The 27,183-nt window shown below is 37.9% G+C and overlaps 1 protein-coding gene across 5 annotated transcripts in view; it reads right to left on the bottom strand.

Annotated features, from left to right (window-relative positions):
* Positions 1–446: 446 nt before the first annotated feature.
* The window catches only part of brp (ELKS/RAB6-interacting/CAST family member bruchpilot), a 681,904-nt gene continuing 655,167 nt past the window's right edge, over positions 447–27,183 (bottom strand). For all 5 annotated transcript variants that reach the window (XM_083131745.1, XM_083131754.1, XM_083131737.1 and 2 more), the window contains 2 exons: positions 15,787–15,954; positions 447–4,750 (listed from right to left, as the gene is read on the bottom strand). In XM_083131745.1, the coding sequence (XP_082987871.1) occupies positions 4,706–4,750; positions 15,787–15,954 (213 nt within the window). In that variant the 3' untranslated portion in view covers positions 447–4,705. The remainder of the gene's footprint in view (positions 4,751–15,786; positions 15,955–27,183) is intronic.

The following is a 27,183-nucleotide window of genomic DNA, read 5'->3' as shown; positions in this document are numbered from 1 at the left end:
AAATAGACAAGTGAAATATGATGAACAACACTCTTATTGGAAATTTTGAAAGATCTGGAATTTCATTTGTACAGGATCGAAGGCAAATTTAACAATTTCAATATTTAGCAAAATATTACAGAGAGAATGGCGGAGAAGGCAATCGAATAATTTATTTTTTAAAGCAATGCTGCAATCCCTTAAAAAAATCTTTAATTTGACACACTCTTGCATTACTGCGATGACCCTGAACGAGTTTCACTCATAATTATCCACTCTTTATAATAATTAACACAAATTAATGTGACTGAAATGAAAATCCCCATGTTAAATATATAATTCTAGACTGACATTAATTTCCCACAAGGGGCTATGCTCCCCATTCAGAAGTCCATGTTAACAAGCGATATAAATGAAAATGGGATTCTGCAATAAAAATAATCATAAAACCAAAGTATAATTCACTGAACCTAGATTTATTCAACAACATGAGAACACTGATCATGATACAATGCCAGTCACACATTTTTTATATATATACATATGCATATATATATATTTATGGAAATTTTTATATTTTTTTTGTTCCTGTTTTTTTTTCTTTCTTATTTTACTTTTGAAGAATATTCTGACAGCCACATGACACCAGGACAAATGAACACAGCAAATTTCACTGTATCTGAAGAGACCTTATCATTTAATTACAGATCAGTATACATAGCTGTTGTGCGAATTTTTACTATTTTCAGGTTAAAAATCTAGATAGATTTACAACAAGCTTTTGAGGTCAGGATTGAAACATTTTACCATGTACACTTCCCTATTCATTTACCTCAGAGAATGCTTAGTAAAATGCTTTTCGTGCATAAACATTTCAGTGCTTTTGTGATCGTTTCATTTTCACATAACGACCATCACTACAAATTGAGAAATTGGTAATTTGAATCCTATAACAGTTTGATATATACCTATGTTTCTTTTTAACTTGACAAAGCAATGCAATGTTATATGCCAAGAATCACTCCTCTTTTTACATCACATTGATCTGCTTATCAAACAATGCGTGACTGTTTATTTCTTCCATAAAACTTTGTGTTCTCTAGTCAACAACATTTAAGGATTTTTTTTGTTTCAATTGTTACCTACACAACTATGATACATTGAAACAACTGAAAATCGTTTCAATGATGAACACAATCATTTTCAACGAGACATCACATTTGAAAAATCAATCAACTGACTTGATCGAAATTAATCATACATGTTTTCTCAATTGCTCAAAGAGGTAGAAAAAAGATATAAAGCTCTCATTCTCATTATAATTATAATTACATTTTTCCCTTCCATAAAGGTTTAAACAGGGCAGAACAAGAATGTAAAACTTTTAACAAAATTTTCTCATATCTTTTTATCCTCGAACAAAATATAGCAATTATTGTTGTCTTATTTACAATGTATTTTTAAAATCTTCTCATAAACTTCTTTGCTCTTTGAAAACTGGAACAAGTTGGCTACTCAACTTTTGAATAACATTCATTTGATTTATTACATGCACTTATAAACATACGAGCAAATACAATTTCCAACAAGTGTTACGAGTGGCCCGTTAGTCAAATGAAGTTACCAGAAACTGAGAAGTCATATTTGTCAATGCTAATACTTTTCTTGCTTATATGTGTATATTTATAATGACAGGATAATGTAAATATATATATTTATATATATCTATAGAGTTAAGGATGCCCACAACAGTCATAACAGACCTCAAATATGCGAATTACAGGAACAAAGAGAATACATCTACAGATCAAATGTGGCTTTTGCCACACATGGTTCTTATCTCATTGAAATACTGATAAAATATTTTTTCTCTTTCAAATCACTCGTCACTGGCAGAATACCACTTCGAGGCAAGGTGAAATGTACTAAAATGTTAGCAGCACAGTCAAGGGTAGCAAAGGACATGTTGTACAAACATCACAAATACTGCTTTTTTTTTGTTTTGTTTATGGCACTTCACAACCAACACATACAGGCCATTGTCTTAAATTTGACTATCATGAAACAACTGGACATATGTAATTTTGTTTTGAGAGTTCTTTTAAAATACAATACCATAATTCAAGGTACATGGAGAGAGAAGGTAAGAGAAAAATTTAGCTCCTTATATCTAATTGTGTGTTTCTATGTGAGAATTTATACAACAACTGCACATTCAATTTAGTTTGTAGGAAGAAGTGACATTTTTCCCCCTTTAGTGTTACCCATCTCACATCTTCATTGTATATATGCATGCTGAAACTACTATTTTTTTTAAAGTTCTCTGATAAATATAACTTTCACTCCATGCAACAGCTGTGGTTATTGCTGCTTGGGCTTCTAAACATTAGATACATTAATGCACATATTTCTTTTAAAGTTCCAAAGAAATTCTGGATTTATATAATACATTTAATAATGGCACAGCAATGGCAGTATAACTGTGAAAGTCTTCACTTTCATTGTGTATATTTGATGTCAGGGTGCCTTTCATTTTTACCACACAGATTCCCTGTAGCAAGTGAACGAGTAGAAATGTTCAGAATTCAATATTTTTTTATTGTATTCTACACACGTTGACTTCCACCCCCAGCAAACAAGTATTTACACATACTATAACATGCATTCAGCACTCATACACACAGCACACAAAAGTATGCTTACATACAGGGGCTAATAATTAATTGTGGCAAGTGCTCTTACATGTGGAAAAAACCAACTCATAGCCCACGATATGATAATTTTGTCAACAATTATCTCCAAATTTCTGTGTTTTGTTGTCACCAATAAGCAAGCAAGAAATTTATATCTGTCAGCATATGAGTGCATATGTGTCTGATACATAAGTCGGCTTGTTACATGTTTAGTAATAAAATTGTGATGGTATAATATAAATGTGAATTTTCAAAATAAAACTGGTGAAGTTTCATGTGATTTCATTGGTTTCACTAATACAAAGCACTAGTGAGTAACCTTGCAAAAAGCCTAACTATTATTATTAATTTCTTAAAAAATAATGCATATATACACAGTTGTTCTCACTTTGTAAATAACATGCATACACCATTTTCTAGCAAGAAAATGAGTTGTTCTGTGATACAAACTCCACAAAGCTCCTTATAAGACTAAGGAGTGGGAACTTGCAATTCTTTTTTCATCCATATGATACATGTACGCTGAATGCTACAAGTACATTAAAAAAAAAGTTGAATGATTGATGAAGTATCAAAAACAGAAAATAAAGGAAACAGAGACAATTCTTCCATGTTATCACTTTTACATTAACATTATTTGACTGAATTACTTTGGCAGTGGTCCTACTCAAGCAGTACATGAAAGTTAGTGATTCAGTCATAATGTTAAAAAAATATGTCTGTCAGTAAAGCACCTCATCAGGCAGAATAATTATTAGTTTAAAGTTGATAAAAGTCATTTAGAGATTTTGCTTTCAGCAAGGACAGCCAAGTCTCATTTTAGTGCCCAGCGAAAGCAAACTTTCTTTTTCACTCATACACATCCAAAGGTGATCTTGCAACTTCACTCTTTATACATACACGGGAACCTCCGAAGTAGATATGCTAAGAGTCACCTAACAATGTAATCTTCATCACGCTGTACATTTAGAACAAGCAGGGCAAGAACATTATCAGTACAGTTTCATGCTCACAACACAAGATGACTCAATCATCATAACAACACTGAATAAATATTTGGAATATAAAAGAAAAAAACTCAGAAACTACCTATCATGTCAAACACTACAATTCTTGGAAATCAAGTTCTTTAATTTTTTCATACTAAATGTAATTCTCTCTCAAGTAGTTCTAATTTTACTGTGCCTAAATCTAAAGCAACCTTCCGCCACAGGAAGACTTGTATTCTTGAGTAATAAATTGTGTTATTGTCAATAACCTCCATAAATACCATCTTCATTGTATTTCTTGCTGCAATAGTGTTTATTTGTAAGTCACTACACTATATACAGAAAAGAGTATTGGAGATCATACAGCTGGTGATGAATGAACTGAGTTCTTCTGCTCATGGAACATATGTCAATTTTTTTCCCCATCTTATTGCTTCGGTAGCTATTCAAGTGCGTTCATACGTCCAGAAACTTTATTCAAACACGCAAATAGTTTGCATTTATACTGGATTGAATCAGAAAGAGAAATATTACAACTACGCAATGGACTAGAGTCATAGTGAAGAAGGTAAGAAGATGTTCAAGAAGATAAAGAACCAAAACAAATCTTCTCCATACTTGAATAGCAACAAATTCCCCCCCCCCCTCCTTCTTTTTTGTGCCCACCAGTTTCCAAGACCTCACGATACATATGAGTCCATTTGTCTTTCTGTCAAGACGATTGCAACAAAACAAACTATTTGAAAGCACAAATTCACAAAGTCGTGTATTTCACTGTACTGTGATACTTTCTTTGTCAATTGTTCACATCAATGAAGGTAAGGTTCCTGGTTCCTCATGCCACAAATTTTATGAAGTTCGGTTATACTTTGAGGGAGCTGCAGAAGAGAAGCTGGATTCTTATAGGGACGATTTATAAAAGGAAAAAAATCACTAGTTCTTTCACATTACATGTTATCTTCTCTCTTTGGCATCTGTGGTAAGCAGAAAGTACAAGATAAAGGATATCATTCTTCCAAATCTTCAAAGTGCATGTTAATCTGTTCAATTCAGGGAACTAAAACTAGCTTCCAGACTATCAGGCTCCACCTGAAACGAATATATGTCAATAAATATAACAAGTAAGAACAATATGCAATAATTCTATGAAATGAAAAATTACTTCCTAGTCAACGTGGGTTTACATTCAAAAAGTATATTCCAAATTATAATGGCATGTATTTTTACACTTTGTGATTTTGTTGCAGTTGCTGGCACCACTTCGCCAAAAGTTTTAGCTTTAAAACTGCTTTTTACCAGTTTAGCAGTTTTGGAGAAAGAGCCAAGATGGTCTTGAAAATCAGGGCTGGTTGCTCTGACAAGCTACTTTTACTAATGTATCAGTAATATTATAGCCAATTCAATTTTAATAATCAAAATTATAAATTGTAGAAATCATGCTTAACCCGTAATGGGTGTGGTGCCAGATTGTAACACAAAGGGCGTCACATGGTCCCGTGGACCACCAAATTGAATTTATACTATTTCCAACAGTTATCGAACTTTTTCACAAATTATTATGTATTTTGGACCATCTTTATGGAATTATGATAAATGTTTGTACACTACTTCCGTTTTTATTACTCAGTTTATCTAACGCTACAAAAATCTGCCACAAATTTTTAAACGGCTCTATAACAAAGTCGTAAATAAATAAATAAATAAATAAATAAAATAAATACATTGTCATATGACTAAAATACAGAAAATGATTTAGTTGTTTAATTACACTGTTCGGCAAAATTAAACTTTTTGTCGCTCCCATGAACCAAATTAGGTGATTCTTATAGATTTCGAGCTCCTGAGTTCGAATCCGCAACCCGTTTTTCTCCAAGACGTACCAGTTTTGAGGGAGGGGGTGGGGGCAGGTTTCAATTACCACGCAAAGGTGCTATTCTCCCCCCATATAAAATTGCATGCTATCATCAGAATTTCAATATAAAACAAGCAGATACAACTACATAAAGAGTAAAAGTTCAACATTTGCATGTCAATTGGTGTTCCTGCTCCTCTTGTAATTTGTACAGGGTGTCTCGCGTGTCGCATTCCAACAGAAGTCGGCCAACATATTCACACTCCATTTCCCACTGTAGCGCCTCTCCATGGTAGCTATTTGTTGATGAAACCTTTCACCGTGTCCATCGGAGACCTCACCCAAGCTGTACTGTTGAGGGAAGAAGTCCAAGTGACAATGCAGGAAATGTAACTTGAGGGACATATTAAATCCCATGGTACGAAATGAAGTAATTAACCTGCCCACAATGTCTTTGTAATTAGGTGACTTATGATTCCCGAGATAATTCTTCAGTGATGTAGTCAAATTTCAGTTGTTCCATACGCGACGGAATGTCACTGCAATACACCAAATCACCATCCTTTGTAAAATTAGGAACTAGGCTCACCTCTCTTTTTCTGTACATCGATATATTCACATCTCGGTCAAGTAGATTCCATTGTTGAAGTCGTGATGCAAGCAACAGGGCCTTGGTCTTCGGAAGGTTTAAGTCTCTGATCAGATCATTCAGTTCTTCCTGACTTATCACATGTGGTTCCTTAGTGTCAGACACTGGGGCGTAATTGGGATCTGAATGCGTACTCGAAGATTGTGCAACATCCTGACAAGTCGCAGGTTCTTCGTCGGATGAAACACTGCTCAGTGTGTATGAGTCTGGTGGTACGGGTACAGGCAGAACAACATCATGTGGGAGAGGTCTCCTCGCGGAATCCAAGTCAGGATACTGTATTTTATGCTTCGTGCCTTTTCAGAAACCTGTAATATTGGTCAGGCAGAAATAACAGTCTGCAACATGATCCCGGGGCTCGCGCCAAACCATAGGTACAGCGAATGGTATCGATTTATGTGTACCTTTCAACCATCCTTTTAGAGAACGCGCACACGAGTTACAACTTTGTTTGGGAGCCCAATCGCGATCCTGGTCGCCGAATTTACACCCAAAGTACAGGTGGTACGCTGTCTTTAGGAACGGTGACAATGCCTTACTTTGCTCCTTGAAGACCACTTCCCCACATATGTAGCAGAATGAATCTACCGAGTTTTTGCAAGTTCGTGGCATGTTGGTTTAACACAAATGTCAATATTTCACGCAGAAATATTTTTCCTTAACGATATAAACAGACACAGAGTAACGCGACTCTCTTACACCACGATCACCTCGGAAGTAAAATATCTGCTTCACGGGACAACGAGGTGGATGTCTTGGCCCCTTTTTCCAGCCACATCCGGTTTGTCGTCTAGACAAGGGGGTGCCAACGAATGACCACAAGTTGATTAGGAATCCTTTTACCTTGAAGGAAGCCGAGGTGACAGTGTAGGAAGAGTGTAACGAAAATAAAACATTGAACTCCAATGTACACAAATAAGCCTGTCACACATAGTTAAAAATTGTAAGATACCATTCATTTTAGAGCCAGTCACTTATGGCTCATGGGACATCGTGAAAATATTTCTTCCAGTAGTAATGTTAAAATGCAATATTATTCACATTTTTGTTTTTACATTTATCTGGAATTCTCAAAAAAATGTGTGTTGTGGCAGAATTCACTGGTTTTTTTTTGGAGTGGGTGGGGTGTATTTGGAATTTTCTTCTATTTCGGGGGGGGGGGTTGTGGGGGCAGGGGAAAGAATGTTCCTAGGATATAGTAACAATTCTTGGATTGAGGTAAAAATACACAATTATGCATTCCAAGCATAAAAAATACAATTTCATTACAAAAATACAATTTTTCAGTAATTTTTTATGGAAAATGCCCCCTAAAAAAAACCTTACGTGCTGGAACTTTTTCAATGCGATATTCGTAATCAGCGACTCGAAATCTATAAGGTACACCCTTTCATCCTCGTGGGAGGATTTTCATGCCGATCAGTGTTATTACAGAACATACATAGAGTTACCCAAAGAAAACAGTATCACATAAAAAAATTCCTGCACAGTCAAAATGGGGGGGAAGCAAACAATCATTGGAAATAAGGGCTTCATTATCACTTTTATCAAACTCCAGATCAGATAATCCACTTCTGCTTCCAACTTCTTCAAACGTGGCAAGAATATTTCCACTAAAAGATGGATCGTCAAATCAGATTCTCGCACCAGGTTCCATACCAAAAGACTTACGAAAAAGGGCGTCGCGTGGTCCATGGGACCCAGGAGTGTCTATTGCTCTGAAACTAAAACGTAGCGTGTTCTTAAAGATTGGATTTTTATGTATGCTGGTGCAGAAGTTGTCAGCAGCTTGTTTGGCGTTACCTTTAATTCCTGAAGCTTCCATTGCAAAAAAACAAAGAGAATACACATGGTGATGGACAATTTGCTAGGCATTACTTATGCACCCCACTGTACATTCGCCCAACCCCTTATCAAGACCGATTATATTACGTATATATATTAATATAAATATTAGGACGCAAATTGTCATCGCTATTTATTTTCTCTCACATTCTTTGCGTCTTTAATGAATGAAACTGTACCTATACCAGCGAAGGATGAGCGTGGCGATGGACAATTTGCCTACTAATATTTACTCAACGTTCCACTCTACTATCAATAATGTAATTAGAGCTTCTTTCTTCATTAACGCCCAATTGTGTTGTTTGTACTTCATCAAGTGCTCCTCGTGAGTACCAGGGTGGGAGGGGGGAGGGTTTTTGTAATTGGAAAACCAGTTTATGGAACCTTGTGGTGTACAAAAGGTGGGACAGGAAAGAAAGGAAAAAAACAGATCCAGAATTCAATGTTTAATTAGGCTGTTACCAATTCTCGGCCGAAATTAAAAGATAAGAATTTTTACAAGATTACGTATAAACTATCTTACTCTGGTTGTTGGTTTGGAACAAAGCATTATAAATTTCAACAATGCTTAAAAGGAGTCGAATGATGCAAGATTGGACTCTCCTGACCAGTATTCAAAATCTTCATTAAACGAAATGAAGAAAGCCACAGGTAGTTTGGAAAGACTATGTGAAACGTAATCAAAACGACTTTCACTTCAAACAGAAAGGTAACATTTATGTAATAACAGAATACAAGTAGCTTTTTATCAGAAGATGGAAAACTGAACAATGCTCATTTTCCTTGAAAAAATCAATTGATTGCAATGTAATTAAATAAGTGGGCGTCCGCAGAAAAGTTTAGAATTAAGGGGAATAGGGGACAAGGCGGCTCGTGGAGGGAGCAGAGTAAGATTTCATATCTTGTCCTTCAGACATAGAAACTTACATTTTATCTTTTATTATTATTATTGTTGTTATTATTACTGTTTTACAAGTCATAAAATTGAAATTGAATTGAAAATGCTTGCCGATGATGACAAGTTCAGACTAGGGATGGCCAAACGGATCCGGATCCGAAAATTACGGATCCATTCGGATCCAAAAGTTACGGATCTGGATCCGAATCCGAAAGTTCCGGATCTGGATCCGGATCCGAGAGTTCCGGATCCGCGGATCCGGATCCGGGTCTGAAAGTTTCGGATCTGGATCCGGATCCGAAAATCCGGATCCGAGAGTTTCGTATCTCAATCCCATTATAATATTACCACACCTTAAAAGGTATGATCTTCGATTACAAAGAAATTTTTCGTTAGTCCTACAAGAATTTTTTTCAAGTGTTGTTCCTAAAATACTTTGCTATGCATCGGCTAACACACTCGTGCACTCATGTCAGAGGTGATTTTGTAAATGCCATTGGAACGAATATGTATTCATTCGAATGTATTGGAAATGAAAACACACATAAATGTGAGACATTCCATTCCAGGATGAAACCTTTAACACATATAACAAGACAGAAATGTTATACAAAAATTATACAATTGTTCTACAGTTACAGTTCTACAAATTAAAATAAAAAAGTTCTGGATCTGAATTTCGGATCCGCTAGGATCCGGATCTGGCCTTCCCTACTATACATCTGCCACGTTTCATGGAAATCGGAGGGGGAGACTTAGACCTCCCTTGTAAGTGTATTAATTAATTACAAATCGCGCACGAACGCACACACACTATATATATGTGTGTGTATGTATATTATATATATATGTATATTAGCAGGTAACAATATGTTATACGCACATTCTTACTTTCCAAAGAAGCGCATGTGGGATGGCAAAACGGATCCGGATCCGAAAATTGTGGATCCGGATCCGAAAGTTCTGGATCCGGATCCGAGAGTTCTGGATCCGGATCCGAAAAATTTTAGGATCCGGAACCAACCGGATCCGGATTTCGGATCCGCTAGAATCCGGATCTGGCCATCCCTAGTTCAGACTTGTCGATTCCCCTTGCTTCATTTCCAAAAACATCCATCACCTTTTCATGACCAGTCTTGTATTTTCAAGATGGATGATATTAAATAGAAACCACTTAATTTCCTCTCCTCCATGGCATTTGTGATCTATCCTTTTATGCGCCGAAGGGTACTGTCAAACACAGTGGCGTGCTCAATTTTTCGATAGGGTGTGGGGGTTATGAACTTTTTTCTTAGTAGTCAACCCTAATTCTGGCATGTTTTCCTGCCTTTGAAGTTCTGTTTTTAGAAATACTGGGCCAAAGAGGGTAGGATATGGACCCCAATAACCCCCTTGAGTACGTCACTGGTAAAAAAAAAAAGTAATTCAAAATGACGGCGCGTGAATTGACAAGGTCAGATCCCGACTTTTCGGGATGCCGAAGAGTTGAGAAATTCGAAAGCATTGTATATTTAAAAGTGGTTAATTCTTGGTATTTTCTGCACTATATGTGTCTGAAATTTCTTGAAATTAACAGTTTTTACTTCACAATTGCAAAACAATTTTACTTCAGAAGTGCAAAAAAAAAACTTCAGGGGGAAATAATTTGTAAAATTCGAGATTTTCACTACGTCGGGAATTTTCGAAAGTTTTTCGTCCCGAAAATGTCCCAGCCTGCTCGCGAAATGGCCATTTATTTCAGTCCCAAACGTTGGTATTATAAATACTATTTCCATTCAGAGTCCTATCGCGACTGTATCGTTTTCAATGCGACCGGTCGTAAGTCCGGTCCGACTGCCGATTTGTCGATGGGAGCTCCGGCTGCATACCGACCTGTCGGTGTTCGTTTCGGAGATCCCGCACCACCTTTGCAGCTGTGCCATTAACCCCCGTTGATTTCTAGTGCTGACGATTTCGGTTTCGGTGACGACACCGATTTTTTCGGTACGTGTGGAAACGCTCTGGCACGCAAGCGACAAGCTTGTTGTCATTTAAGTACGAAAGGTTGGCGTTGTGCTCGATACCACCCTAACGAGGATAAAACGGATGAAGAACAGATAACACTAAAAACGTACGCCCTGACGGACAATCGAACCAGGAAGAGTCAGAGCTGAGAGCGTGAATCGACCACTCTACTCACTTAGACCTGGTCCGCACCTATGACTTGCCTTTTGCAGGACAAAAATCAAACAAACTTCTTTGTATATATGATATCGCATTTTGTTTTACGCCTCTATTCGATGTATTTAGGTTAATCGCCACGATCGAGATTAAAGAACAAAAGGAGGGGAACTGACAGAGACTCAAACCCAGAACTTTCACACCAGGCGCGGTTGGCCCTATAGCGCACAGGATCAGTGAACCCCCAGTAATGTATGGTATTAACCTCGAAAATGAACAATAGATAATGTCTTTACTTTTTCACAATCTTTTGCTAAAATTTCTACACAATAAGTCGCATATTTGTGTCCCTAACACGGCGAGTTGGCCGCCCTTTTGCAGACCCTCTGAACCCCCACAGGACAGCTCGTGCCGTAGTGAAAGCTCTCGCGGTATGCGGTATGCATGGAAGAGGATACTGCTGAACCCGCTGAACCTTCGTATCAGGCAAACGGACATGCGCAGTTCGTGCTCTCCCGCTGCAGAAGACACCGTCCTCGCTGCAAGTGAGACTCTCTCGCTGCTTCCTCCCTTTCAGTGTTGCCCTGTGGGGTTCAAGTTTGAAGCGCATTCATTACATATTCAATCTTCTATTTGTATAATTTTTGTGCCGAACTTCTTGGAATAAATGCAAAATTGTGGCAGAGAAGGATGAGTAGTAATGAATGAAAGCTGGAATTAACTAAAATAAAATTAAATAAAAGAGATACATTACTAAAATCGCTCGTGCATGCATTCAGGCAACAACACTATGTGCCTTTTGTCCCCCCTGAAAAAATTACCTATCTTGCCCCTCCCTGGAACAAATCCTGGGTACGTCCATGATTATCCAATAAAACCCCAAATTTATTTCATACAGGCACAATTTATTCTAGTTAGTTTTAGCCCTAAATTTATTCACACACTCCTACAGAGCATTCCCTGACATTCGCTACGAGACTCGGCGGCAAGGTGCCCGGCATCAGCGCTTGTCTTTCCCGGTGAACGGGACAGCGACAGTCGCTGGAGTCTGCTATTAAAATTACAGTTTTCATATTGTGTATTAACTTTGACTACAGAAGGTGTTGAAAATGATGTCCCTCTGCTGCAACACATTCCTGGCATCTCCGAAGGAAATTGGCATTTATACGTGCAAGTTCGTCTACTGTAATTCTCCCGATTTTTCGTACAATACTCTCTTTTAACTCACGGATGGTGTGCGGATTGTCTTTATTTTTTAGATTTCTCCATTTTTTTTCCACTTTTATTCAGAACTGACCCTGTTACTCTAAACTTTTTACGAGGTTTAATATAAGCGACTGTCGCGGATCCGGTCACCAGGAAAGACAAGCGCTGATGCCGGGCCGCTTGCCGCCGAGTCTCGTAGCGAATGTCAGGGAATGCTCTGTAGTATGAAACCTTAATCTCGCAGGCAAAAAGAAAATATGTACAAATCTTTTAAGCCCCACCCTTCCCTTCGATCCTTTTGTTTAGCGAGAAAAGTCTATTTGCGGAAAGTGAATATGCGTCACATGAATTCGGTGAACCCTCAGGAAAATAATGCACGAGCTGCGTCTGTACACATGAACACATATAGTGTTCGGCCACCAAGACTGCAAAAATAATCCAACAAGTATACCGAAACAACGATATTCGTTTCGCTTGCTTGAGCTCAGAAACCAGCTTAACTTTTTGTAATATTAGTTTCTTGATTACAATTTCCAGAAATTAAGAGTGGAAATTAATTAAGCCTGTCAGAGCAATCAGCCACGGTGCAAAATATGCGAGGCAAAGAAAATCTTGACTTTCAAGTTTCATTGTCCCCCTTCTTTGCGGCATTTCCCTGCAATGACAGGAATGGCACCATTTAACCAAAGGTATTTTCTTCAGTGAAAGCAACTTTTTCTTAATCAAGAATTAATCTGACCGACCGCAGTGGAGGCAAAACGAGGCATTTGGTAAAATAATGCGTCACATCCTTTTATTTCCTTCGAAATTGATTTCCTTGCAGACCTCCAACGATGTTTGTGTCATGCTCTCCGCTGCAAGATAGTGATGAATGAGGTCCTCTCTCTTGGTAATGTAAATTGCAGACTTGGTTCTTGAAATCGTACTGGTTATTTGCAGCCATTAGGCTCGAGCATGTTCTAATTTTCTTACTGGTCCAGCATGTAATGTGTTCCGACTGAGCGCTGTTTAAGGGATATAAATTTGATTCCTTGTCGTTTCAGCCAACGAAACGTATCCATTATTTCGGTTCATTGATTGACCTCTTAGGAGCATCGTTTCTTCTTTTTCTGGTCTTCCTATACTCACTCCTGGATTCATCATCATCAAAACAACACGTGTGACACACGAAAGTGGTTATGATCTTGTTCCTGTTTAGACACGTCTTGCGATATGGGCCTGAACAACTTTTCGTTTCCTCTTCACTTCTTGCATTGCCTCAGAACCTGTGATCATGGTTGTTAAAGGTCCAATAATTTTAAATAAATTCAATTCCGGTCGAGGAGAGAAAATCAGCAAGCGTAAATGGGTTCTGGACCGTAAAGAACCTTTTTATCTGTAAAGTATTTCAATTTGGTCCAGGACCCTTTTTTCAGGATCAATTTAAATACGGTCCGGGATTTTTTTTTCAATGAAACAATACGCAACTTGTACCGAATTTGAATTGTGCAAGAGACTAGGTTCCGGTCCGGGGGCGGAACCCAACAGAACCCATTCGAATTTATGGGTTTTATGGACCTTTACCAACCCTGCCTGTGACAGGTCCGAGATATTTAATTGACAGCCACAATCATAGACGTCCACGGTATTTTTTCCAGGGGGACAAAGTAGGCATATTTCCCCGGCATAATAGTGATGAGTCTGATGACCCTCAAAAAACACAAATTCAGTCTGAAATTATCATGTTCCTCCAATGCGCGTATAGCTAATAATTAACATAGACTGAAATGAAATTATGTGTGAAATATATAATTTTTAGGTGGACATTCATTTTCGGGGGGGGGGGGGAGCGTGACTTCCATTGCTCCCCCTTTCGAATGTTCAGGCAAATGAATGGACACTACTATGACTCACATGCATAAGAATATGAGTTATAGTTTCGGACAAGCCGAAAGAAACTCAAACCATAGTTTCGGACAAACTGAATGAAACTCAAACCATAGTTCCGCATAAACTGAAACACACTCAGCCCATAGTTTCGAACAAACTGAAACAAACTCAGCCCATCAGTGGCGTGGCGTGACTTTTTCAAAAGTGTTACCGGCTATCAGTACGACAATTATGCCTGCTAGACGTTATCCCCCCCCGCCCCCCGGCAAAGAAAACATGTCTTCGAGCTAGATATTTGTTCATTTCGTTCTTGTTTTGCAATCAGCACAGTGATTTAGCCACAAACGCTCCTAGAAAGAACTACCACTCATGAGACAGTTACCACGAAAATCCAATAAATAGTGGTAGACCCTTGTCAATTCTTCATCTGTCTCTGTTTCTTTGCAATGAGGTGCGAAGGGGAAGAAGAAGAACCACACTTTTCTCGGGTCAGTTTGACGTTTGTGTGGTGAGCACTGAGCAGACGACAGAACTCCGCTCCTTTGTGGAAGGAAAGCCCAGCAGTACGTACTACTGTTGCCAACTTAGAATTTTGGAGCAAGATTTGACCAAATCACGAATCACACCAAGGAACTATTTTTTTCGTCTATTACCTAACTGGTCTCAGTTGTAGTTCAATCCAGCCTTGGCTCTGCAGTCTACCTCTAGTTGCTCCACAGAAATGGTATTCCTATTTTAGGCGGGATTTAGCTCTTTTCTACCCCTTAACAGGCATATGAATAACCCCATAACACACTCTACCCCAAAGTCCTTCCCCGTTCTTTCTTTGCATTGGCGCCCTCTTCTCCCTTGTTGCCTCTTCAGGGTAGCGGATCGGCCTCCCTCTTCGCTTCTGTCGGCTGCAGAAAAAATGTCCTAGGCAATATCTACTCGACGGCAACGGTGTTCATTAACGTATTTAACAATATTGTCATTTTATTGAAACAACTTTTTAATTCTTTACATTTTTCTGTTACCTGCGGTAACACCGGCCCCTTGCACGCCACGCCTCTGCAGCCCATAGTTTCGGACAAACTGAAAGAGACTCACCTCATTGTTTCGGACAAACGAAAGAAACTCCGCCAGGACTCTCTGAAAGAAAATCAGACCTTATCTTCATCGCAATCGTGAAGATGCGTGCAACCACTTCATGTTCACATGGGTGTCCATGCTAGAATTGAAAAAAAAAAATCGAAGGGGCATTTCGTGGCTACATCCCCTTCAAGATATCAGGATTTCTTTAAAATTGTCCAGAAGTGGCCAACCGGATACTTCGGGTACTTAGGTAACATGATCCTCCGCCTCCAGCGTTTTTACTTAGCCTTCAAAGTCTCCGAACTTTTATTAGTTTATCCCCACTCCTTTATATCTAATTAGGCGCCAATTAAGTAGTTCTCTGATTGTCCTCAACACTGACATTTTAGAGCTCCCACGAGAAAAGTCATAAACGCTATGGAAGTTTGCACTTAAACAGCTATTTATATTTCATATTAGGACACTCGAGACTGGAAAAAAAAAATGTGTCCACTACAATTTTTTTTTTGAAAACTACATTTACAATTCCGGGACCTTTTTGATACTACCTCGTTAAATGCTTGTGTATTTACCTCTTGATTTCCAACTTGATGTCCGTTTTCTGTTGGTTCTTTCTCATTCCTCTTTGCTTCTTCTCCACTTTTTCCCGCCTCTTCGTCGTCTACGTCAATCAAGGACGTACTCAAAGATACTGGCTCAGGGACTGAATAATCCTGGATCAGCTTCATGCTCTGTTCGTTCTGGTTCGAGAAACAAAAGAAGAGCGCAAATTAAGATCAACAACACAGCTGTATATTTCAAACGTAATTAACACCATTCGATATCAGTTTGCAGTATGGTTTCCAGGATTTTATTGTCGGTGGGGAGGCAGGCCCGTAGCCAGAAATTCTTAGGGGGGGGGGGGCGAAGTCAATCCTAGAGGGGGCAAATTTGTAATATATTGTGTTGCATTGGCAGATAGATATAGCAAGGTACAGAGTGGCACTTGCCTCCCTCCTCCAAAAGTGATAAGTAACAGGAAAGGAGTGATATCTTGAAACTCCAACGAACAAAAAAAGGTCAAGCAACATCAAATAACAATATTTCGATAATGACCTTTCGGACTACCAAAGAATATAAAAATAAAGTTTAACATAAATAGGCTAATCTGCACTGTATCTACTTTATATTTACAGGTCAATAATGTTAATAGACGATTAATATGTACCAACAGCTTTGGGCTTCTCTGCAGAACTGATCAAAGAAGTCCTTTATAATTCGTGCTTCATAATGTTTCCCTCTAGTTTCCAGTATGCAAGATTTTTACGCACAAAGGAATCTTAACGAGAATCCAACAACACCATTGTGTTGTATTATGCAAGAAAAATCAAATTAATTAAATAATAATGGTTACATATTATCTATACTTTGATGAATTGTGTAAAAATTTGTAATACATATTTTGTAGGCCTACTTGCTAAAACATTAAAACATGGGTTGCTTAGTCCACCACGGATTCTATTTGCTTCAAATGAAAGACTCTTGCATCACTACAGACAATGTTTGCCTACTGGTTACTAATCAAGGGGTCCCGGGTTCGATACCCGGTGGAGGTACATAGTGGTTCGGATTCCACTTTAAACTGTAGGTCCAGTCCCGATTAGCCTTACTGTGCATAAAGTGGACTTAAAACACCAAATCAACCAACCAACCAGCCTACTGGTTACGTTAACCATTTTCCAAAATATTGTGTTGTTGAAATACTGTGTTTGACACCCGACAAACAAATAGGAATCCCTTGATTGATCAATGACTTTTTGGATTACAGTGTCATCATTAATATTTCATATCAAGTTTTATAGAGCGATATGTTGTATCCTCTTTACATTATGAAAAATACCTTCCTTAATGACTGTGGTACGAAACCGAACGATATAAGGGGCCTCCTTCGCCTTACCCCATTTCCACGGTACAAGGTCTCTGGGCCGCTTATCGCTATCACGTTTTGAACAGAAGCGTACAAACCCCAAATATCATTATTTTTTATGCTGATACTGATTTCTTCCAGTCAGAGAATGGCTTAAGATATATGAATAACATTAGGAGAATCCACTTCATAGCAGAAGAGTTGACATAGTTATTTGTCAAAAGATTAGGTTGTGCCTGAGGTACTTTAACAGACAACGTCTACTACAGACAAAATGTAATATTATAAATATAAGAAAATAAATATAATATAATTACCCAGCGTCGAATAACATGGGTACCTGGGGGAAACCCTGGGGGGTAAAGGCGGTCAGGGGCGTGATGCTGATCACATCACCCCCACTCACGACCGGATCAAGAAAGTGTGGGGCGTTACCCCCACACCCCCTATACGCCTTCATGGCGTGGTGCTAAGCACAGGGGAACACTTTACCTTTTATAATTTGAGAGATTTTCAATCGTATTTATTTGACTGCAGCTTTTTTCTACTTGTCTTTTTCGTGAACCTATATTCATAGGGTGCCGCCTGATGAACACCGACAACTTTTAGTGTGTACAGGACATCAAGGCAAGCAACTTTTCTCAGTCACTATTTGCTCCTCTAATTCTTCTTTCGATGTTACAAGCAATCTAAATATGGCATCTTTTGTCCTTAATGTACGCAATCCCATTCATAGCTTCGCAGTTGCAAATGTCATTTATTTTTACTGCCTTTTAAAAGATGGAAAAGATATCATGCGAACAGTCAGGGTTAAAACTTAACTTTTCCTTTATAAAATGGATATTATAACGCACACCTACGTTGCTTATCATATTTGATGCGTTTGCATAGAAAAATGATTCATAAGATTTGATTGATTGATTGACTTGCTTTATTTTACTTCACTTTTTGTGCCACTTTTGGCTAATTTGCAAAGATGGGGATGAGTGATGATATGATGAAATTGATGAATGGACACTCACAAACATCCATGCCCAGGTCAAGATTCGAACCCGGGACCCCTGGCGTCGTAGTGCGATGTGCTAACCACTCCGCCACGGGGGCCAGCTCATAAGATTTGAAATTGATATTTACACTCCATAAGATGCTTAGTGTAACTTGTATCAAAGTACACATTTTATCGCTTTCTAACCGAAGTAATAAATGTGAAACACTATCATATTTTCGTCGTGTTTGATAATAATTTGAGCCGGTAAGCTGTCCTACATCTTTCACTAGCTGACCTCCATGCTGGGATGGTTACATAACACACTACGAAGCCAGGGGTTCCAGGTTCGAGCCTGGGCATGAGTGTTGTTTGTGAGCAGAGGCGAAACCACAAATTTTTATCTGGAGGGGAGAGGTAAATGTGCCAATAATAGTAATAATAATAATAGTGGTGCTAGTGGTAGTAATAATAGTAGCATTAAAAGACGTTATTATTGTCGTAAATCGTGCGAAAGGGGGTAGAAGTCGGTGCTAAAGCATTTGTGTTTGAACAAATGATTTGAAATAATTTTTCCAACACGTTCAATATCATGTCAGCTAATAATGGAAAACAAGCACACAAACTATATTTTTGAAAGACAGAATATGCATGACGAACGTTATTCTTTTTGTACATATGACACGTATAACTTTCATGTACAAAATATATTTTATACATATGCAACATGGAGCGACGTAAAATAAGAAAATACATGTGCAACATGTTAACGCCAAATTGTGTACGTATTCAAAGTTTATTTAATATATATATATATTATTTAAATACATTACATGATAAATTCATCCGCCAAATTGTCTGTCAAATGTGCGCGCCCCACCTTTGCGAGCGAAGCGAAGCAAGAACATTTTACGAAATGTACTTTCATTTATATAAAATTTGAAATCGAGGGGGCAATTGTTCCTCTGTGCCTCCTGCAAGTGCCCTTAACCGTCTGGAAGAAAAATTCAAGAAACACTTGAAAATTAATTTCATTTTGAGTATCCATTTGTCCTGCTATCCTTAGATTCTGCTAGTCATGTTTCTTTACTTCAATGTTTGCCCCCCCCCTAGATTGGGCATCCGTCCAAGATTTGGGGGGGACAATACTCCTGCCCCCCTGTGGTTGCAGCACTGTTTGTGAGTGTCTCTTCATCAATTTCACGTCATCACTCATTGTCACGATTAGCTAGATGTGGTAGAAAAGCAACGCTAAGTAAAAAAAATTAAATATCCACTCCCCTCTCTCTATTACCAAAAGGTAGACTGAGGAAACAAAAAAAAAATATGCAGTTCAAACTTCATAGGAACACATCCAAGAAAAACATCCAAACACATTAGGCACCTTTAATACAAGACTTCTCAAAATGTCACAACTGTTCTAGATACTTAGAATTGCGAGATCACTTCCCGAAATCTGAATCTGGAAGGTAATTTTTTCCCCACAATACTGATACATTATACGGAATCCCACACACCTTCATAAATCATAAAATCAATAAATTTCTTTGTTATGTTGCTAGAGTAATAGGGGATATAATATTGTAAAGAGTAGTGAGAATTCCAGGTAGGAATGTGTTGTGTATTTTTCACAGGGGGGCAGAGCAGGCTCTCAGGGGGGGCAGTTGCCCCCCTTGCCCCCCCTCTAGCAACGGGCCTGTGGGGAGGATGGAGGTCGCCATAAATTATTGTGGGAAGGTCGTGCAATTGATAAAACTTGAATAATAGATAGATAGTTATCGTCTTTATTTAGCAGGCGTGTTTCGGGCCCTAGAACAGTTTTTACAACCGACCCTTGTCATAGATATGAGAAAATCATAATAAAATACAAAGATTAAAAGATGGTTGGTTACATATGGAGTAGATAGACTTAAAATTAATGTGTACAGTAGAGTGCTGCAATGAGCGTTTTTTGGTCGACCGGCAAATAGTTCTCACGGACGACGCCAGATAGAGTAAGGAACTGATCACCATTAATTCACGAGCGAATTTCGCTCGTTCTGTAATATTCGCCCTTCAAACATGGATCGTGAAGTGGAAAACGCAGTGAAATTGAATCTGAAGTGAACATAGTGATCATTTTCATGTTAAAATGTAATTTAGTCCGTCTTTACAACACATAGATAGCAATACATGAAAATGAATAGATGATTATGGGCTGAAACTACCAGGACGGATTTTGACGCATATATTTGTACGATTATTGTCCCATTGAAATGATACTTGATATTCAATATATTCGAGCGAATTACGCTCGAGCCTGGGAAATTCGATCGAGTATTTTCGAGCGAAAGTGGTCCAATGCAGTACTCTAGTGTACAGTGCCCCCACTTCTTGCCACTTTTGTACCAGAACTATGCTAAACCTTAACTACCAATAGAAAGTAAACTGTCCTTGCCCCCCCCCCCCCAGTTTTGACGCCTTGCCCCACAAATTTTGGCACCTTGCCTCTGTAGTTTTGGAACCCAATCGCCGCTATTGTAGGCTATGTGTACATACACTTGGAATATAATTAGTAATAATAATAATAATAATATTATAAATTAATGAACACAAATTTTACAGAGGCGTCCGAAGTGGGGACCAGTGGCGCAACCACAAGGGGGGGGGATATTGACGGCCAAGTGTACCTGCAGGGGGCAATTACCGCTCACAACTTCACATTTTATGCAAATAAAAATACTTTTCAAAAAAATTTTCTTCCTCGCATCGCTCGCAATACCTGCTTTTCTTAGCGTTATCAAGTTCAGAACCGTAGCTAGGTAGCGGCGGGATTTGGTCCTGGGCGCCTAATGATCTAAATTAAAATAAGTTGTAAGATTGATTGATTTGTAGTTATAAGTCCACTTTACGAACAGAAAGGCTAATCGGGACTGGACCTACAGTTTAAATTGGCATCCCAACCACTGTGCCATGTGCCTCCACTGGGTATCGAATTCGTGAACCCTTGATCACAAGGCGACGATGGTACCACTACACCATCGGGGAGGCACAAAAGTTGTAAACCGAGAGAATGCACTGGCGTCCCGTGAAATTATTTGCGCCCTATTAAATCAATATTGATTTCACCATGGAAATAAATTGGATCAAAAGATTTTCTTGCTCGCTTCGCTCGCAATTTATCATTGTTCTCTGTAATGTATTGCAAATTACCAGAGAAATAAGACTTGTCTTAATTGGTTTTGTTTTAAGTGCATGAACAATTGTCATGAAGAAAGGGAGCTACAATTTATGTATTCATTGATTGATTTGCTTTATTTTACTTCGCGTTTTGTGTCACTTTTGGCTAATTTGCGAAGATGGGAATGAGTGATGAAATTGATGAATGGACACTCACAAACATGCATGCCCAGGCCAGGATTCGAACCTGGGACCCCTAGCGTAGTAGCGCGATGTGCAAAACCACTCCGCCACGGGGGCTGGCTGACAATTTATGTAATTTTTGCTGTTGGTTTATTGTGAGATGGATGAATTGGCTGTGTAATGTATTTAAATAATATGTGTTGTATATAAAATGTATTAAAGAAACTTTGAATACGTACACAATTTAGTGTCCACGTAGCTATATGTTGCATATATGTGAAACATATCGTGCATGAAAGTTATACATGTTAATGTAAAAAATAATTATATTTGGAATGCATTTATCAAGTATTTTCTCTCTTTCAAAAATAGTTTGTGTTCTTGTTTTCCATTATTAATGTGAAATTGAATGTGTTCAAAAAATAATTCAAATAGTTTGTTCGAACACAAATGCTTTAGCACCAACTTCTGCCCCCTTTTTGCATAATTTACGAGGGTAATAACGTATTTGATACTACTATTACTACTACTACTATAACTAATAATAATAATAATAATGTTGATCCCGGGTTCGAATCCCAGCTTTGACATGGATATTTGCGAGTGTTCATTCATCAATTTCACCATATCATCCATCACTCATCCCCATCTTCGAATATTAGCCAAAAGTGGCACAAGAAGCGAAGTAAAATAAGCAAATCATTGACGTCTCGTCCCTTCGGGCTTCCGGGGCTTAGCCCCTAAAGAAAAACGGACGTATTCACGTAATTATCAATCACCATAACGCATAACTATCACACAGTCTTTTAAAAGGCGATTTTTATCCACGTAAATTCATCGTCTGTTGCAATGGATACGACAGCGCTCCTAGCGGCATTGATGTCAATTATCGTTTTCCTAAGCACGTCGCAAAGGAAGGCGTGGCCTACACCCACCTACGCTAGAGTTAAGGTCACATGCTAGCAGAGAGAGGAGGGGAGAGTGCAATGGATTTGAGTGTTGATTCGGGGCTAGTTCCGTTGCGTCGCGTTCGATCTCGCGTGTTGTTCTGTAGTGTTTTGGTGGCTTTCATTCGCTATGTATGAGTGAGTTTGGCAGAGTTGTGTTCGAACACAAATTGATGAAGGACATAGGCTGTCAATTACAAGACTCAATGAATTTGTCCGGAAAAATAGGCATATATTAAATAGAATTATCGATTGCTTAAAATTCTGGGGTCGACATGAACTTGCTCTACGAGAACATAATGAAAGAGAACAATCTTTAAACAGAGGCATCTTCCCAGATTTATTATCCCTTCATAGAAGAGGGAAAACTAAAGAGGGAACTTCGTGTTCTTTATTGTAGTGAAGAGTTGAAAAACATAAACTCTATCAGTATATTGCATTCATTTTTTATTTAAAATTATTTAGAGGGTACCTTTTCAGAAACAGTAAAAATGACAAACATAGTTTTAATAACTCCAGTGGCAACAGCTGAATCTGAAGGATGTTTCAGCACATTGAAGCGTATTAAAACCTGCTTAAGGAATGCAATGGGACAAGACAGACCAAATGCCTTGACACTTGCTTACAATAGAGATAGAATACATTTCAAACAGAGGGCTTCAACGAAAAAATAATAACAAAATTTGCTGAGCAGAAGAATAGGAGTCAACGTTCGTAGAAAGGTATGTTTCACAACAATACCTGCTTCTTTCGTAATCATTTGAATTGTCATTATATTTTAAATTCTTTAAAAAAATAAGTCCAGTTTTGTAGTTTAGAAGAAGATAAATACCCGTTTTTTTTGTAATTCATGTAATTTGTCATTACATTTTAAATTCTTTCAAAAAAGTAAGTCCAGTTTTGTAGTCTAGAAGAAAAAATACCTATTTTATGTAATTCATGTGAATTTTCATTATATTTTAAATTCTTTAAAAAATAAGCCCCGGCCAAATTTGAGGCCACAAGACGCCACTGCAAATCAATAATAATAATAATAATGTTATAATAATAAAACTAATAATAATACTATTATTATTAGTTTTATGATTATTAAAATAGTAATAATAATAATAATAATAATAATAATTAGCATTATTATTATCAAAATTATCATTATTATTAGTATTACTGGTACGTTTATCCTGGTGCTTGCTTCCCCACAGACAAAAAATCGTGGTTGCGCCTCTGGTGAGGATGGTATGACTTGGATTTGCTTTAAGAAAGGGTGAAATATATAATGATATAAAGAGAAGCCATTTACTGCTATGAAACTTCTGTAAATGAAGTTAAACGTACAAATAGGTATTAAGTAGAAAGTAACTGTTAGAGTGAATTCACACCGAAGCTACAAGCGACACATGCCGCTTGGGCACGAGCCAATGAACAGCAACGTTTCACACCGTATCGGCATGACAAGCAGCAAAGTCTGCGTTCGATTGGTGAAAGCATCAAGCGACACGGAGATTTCACACCGAAGCGGCAAGCGACAAGCAACAAGGGCCCCTTCAGTGTAAAGCAAAATATTCACCATGCATGCGCGAACAACAGACAAAGGCGACACAGATAGAAAACGGCAAAGCAAAGTCTGAGCACCGTGTAGCTTGTCTCGCTTCGATTCGAAAAATTTCATTTACTTCTGAAGTTTGGTTTCCTAGAAACACATGTCGCATGTCGCTTCGCTCTGAAAGATCTCTAAAAGTTACTTGAACTGATTTACTTTTTCAAGCACTTACAAACTTTCCAAGCACTGCATTACGGTCCTCTAACTGTAGTTCCAAGTACCGAAGTTTTTTTAAGGATAAATTGCCGCCATAAACTTTCGAGCCACCCTGTTGCCTCTTCTTGATCTGCTTCTTGCGGCCATTGTGGGCTAAATGAGCACTTTCGACCACTTCCCTACCTTCTCTATGATAAATAGCCATGGCGGTGCTCTTGCGGGGAAAAAGAGCATTGAAAAATTGAAATGGAAGGCACAGACTATGGTTGGCCATCAATTGTGGAAGAACAAAAGATAAGACTTTCGTGTTGGTGTTCCCTGTCTTTTCTCTCCAAAATGGCCGCCGCCGAAACGGTTATTTATGCGTGTCTGAAAGCCAGCCTCATGAGTATGAAAATGAAAATCTATTAAATCCTTTCTTTCACATGCAAAACACTTTCAACATGTCTGCGTAATTGATTATTTTGCATCGGCAACGGACGTGGACTGTAGATACAAACTAAATTACAGTTTTCAGTGTTTTATTTTTGTTCTTTGTATGGCTTACACAAGACAGTGTTGCCATTCAGTGATACAGTTAAGTCCATTTGGATTTATTTTCTTGCAGTGGTACAGAATAAGCTGTAAGCATATGATACCATGTAACACTGGAAAATAAACTAGAGATTTTTCGACATACTGAAGGATCCTTTTATATATACATACATAATATCCGTATCAATACCATTAAAAGGAATCCTTTGTTTACTGGTGAAGGTTCAATAGTAGTGTAAAAGTATATACTATAAACCCGAGAAAGTATGAGCCCCCCTCTGGCAGATTTGACTACACTTAAAACTAGCTCAACATGCCCATATGAGCTTTTTCCTCAAGTGTGGAACCCTGTCTAATCCAAGATTTTTGTAAAAATGCCCTCGGGAATTTCCTGAGAAAGTATGACCCCCCTCAGATTGATTTGTCTACACTTACAAAAGGCACTTCTGTGAGATTGTTGTCCATAAACCTGTCAAAAATATGCCCCTCTTGATATTTTTTTTGCCCACACCTAAAACTACGCCAAACGTATTAACACACACACACCCACCCACCCACACCCACACACACACACTGATCTTGACCTTGACCATTTTTTTGATTATTTTTCCGATTATTTTTTTCGATTATTTTTTCGATTATTTTTTGAGAAATGATGAGCCCCTCTCAGGCAGATTTGCCTACACTTAAAACTTGCTCAACATGCCCATATGAGCTTTTTGCTCAAGTGTGGTACTCCGTCTAATCTAAGATTTTTGTAAAAATGCCCTCGGGAAGTTCCTGTGAAATGATGAGCCCCCTCAGATTGATTTGTCCACACTTACAAAAGGCACTTCTGTGAGATTGTTGTCTACAAATTTGTTAAAAATATGCCCCTCTTGATATTTTTTTGGATACACTTAAAACTAAGCCCCCCCACACACACACCTACACACACACACACACACACACACACACACAAAGCACATTGTTGAACCCAACTGATATTTTTTATTAAGTATAGAGTTTTGATTTGAACCCCAAGAAATTTTATATAAATACCAAAGCCAAAAAAATATTAACACACACACACACACACACACACACACTAAATATACAAAACACACTGCTGAACCCAACTGATATTTTTTATTAAGCATAGAATTTTGATTTGAACCCCAAGAAATTTTATATAATAAACCAACAATAAAAAATGCCTAATCAAAAATATTGTAATCAATGCAATAAAAATATATCCAGCCCCAATTGGGCTAAGCATCAAAAGAATTGTAATCCAGACAAATGCAGAACTCCCACAAAAATATGCCCTAAATGCCATAGAAAATATAACATGAAATATTTCTCTTATACTTGTTCTGCACAGTCATCAACATTTCCAAACATAATTGATTGGAAATATTTGTGTGATTGCTCTCTATAATTTAGATTGCAAGGCCATATTTTGTAATTTTCTAGACCAGGAGCTAGACCCTATGCACCAGAAACAGGCCATAAAATGCCTCTCCACAAATTATGTGAGCATCATGGAGCACACAATACACTTTACAATTTTGAAAATCTCAATTTAAATTCAGGAACAAGAGATTTGGATTTGTTATATCTGGAAATATCCCTTTTTTCAAAAAATGTTTGCATCTTGAATCAACCTACAAACAATATTACATGTTAGGCTGGGCTATCTCAACAGCAGAGGCATGCAGCTTAGTGGTTTCCCGCACTCACACTCTGTAAATACATTTCATGATTTTATTATTCTTTTAAAGCACCCAATGCTGCAATTTTTAAATTTTTGCTGAAGAAGATACATGATTATCTCAGTCATGTTCAACATCTGAGAATTGTATGCATCAAAATATTGCAGGTGATGATTAAAATCTGCACCACTATACAACATTCCACTATCTGTTGTAACAAATTCTGCCTTTTGGAACCTATCCAGATGCATCATCAAAAATCTAAAATGTTTCCAGTTTGAGCTCTGATTGGGAAGGATCTCAAAATCATAGAATCTCCCCACACTTGCATGATTTGAAAACCATCCTCCATAATAGGAAAAATCAATATAATAATAAAAAAACAACAAACTGTCCCACAATTCTCCTTCAAGAATTATACTTGTGGCACTCAAAATCAGTGATGTATTTCAAGTTTAGATAATTGAATTTTTGTGTGCTGTTCAGGGCCCAGCGGAACTCTGTTTCATTATTGATTGAAAATAAATCATACTCTGAGAGTGTTGAGAATCTAATTTTGAAATCAGGAAGAAGAGATTCAGATCTAATATATTTTGCAACATCTCTTCTGTCAAAAAATGACATGAGCATTGATCCTATTGTGCACCTACACAATTGTGGAGAGCAATCATGTAGATATAAACAGAAATTGTACATGGCTCTGTGTACCTCCCGATCAGAATTTGAGGTTGAGATTTGAAGATTGCAAAAAATTGCAGTTTAAAGGTTCAAAATATCTCAAATCATGAAATTTTATCTTCAAACT

The sequence above is a fragment of the Lepisma saccharinum genome, chromosome 1 (assembly GCF_977018435.1).
Source record: "Lepisma saccharinum chromosome 1, izLepSacc3.1, whole genome shotgun sequence".
NCBI lineage: Eukaryota > Metazoa > Arthropoda > Insecta > Zygentoma > Lepismatidae > Lepisma > Lepisma saccharinum.
Note: the sequence above shows the minus strand (reverse complement) of the source record. Positions and strands in the feature narration are given on the sequence as shown.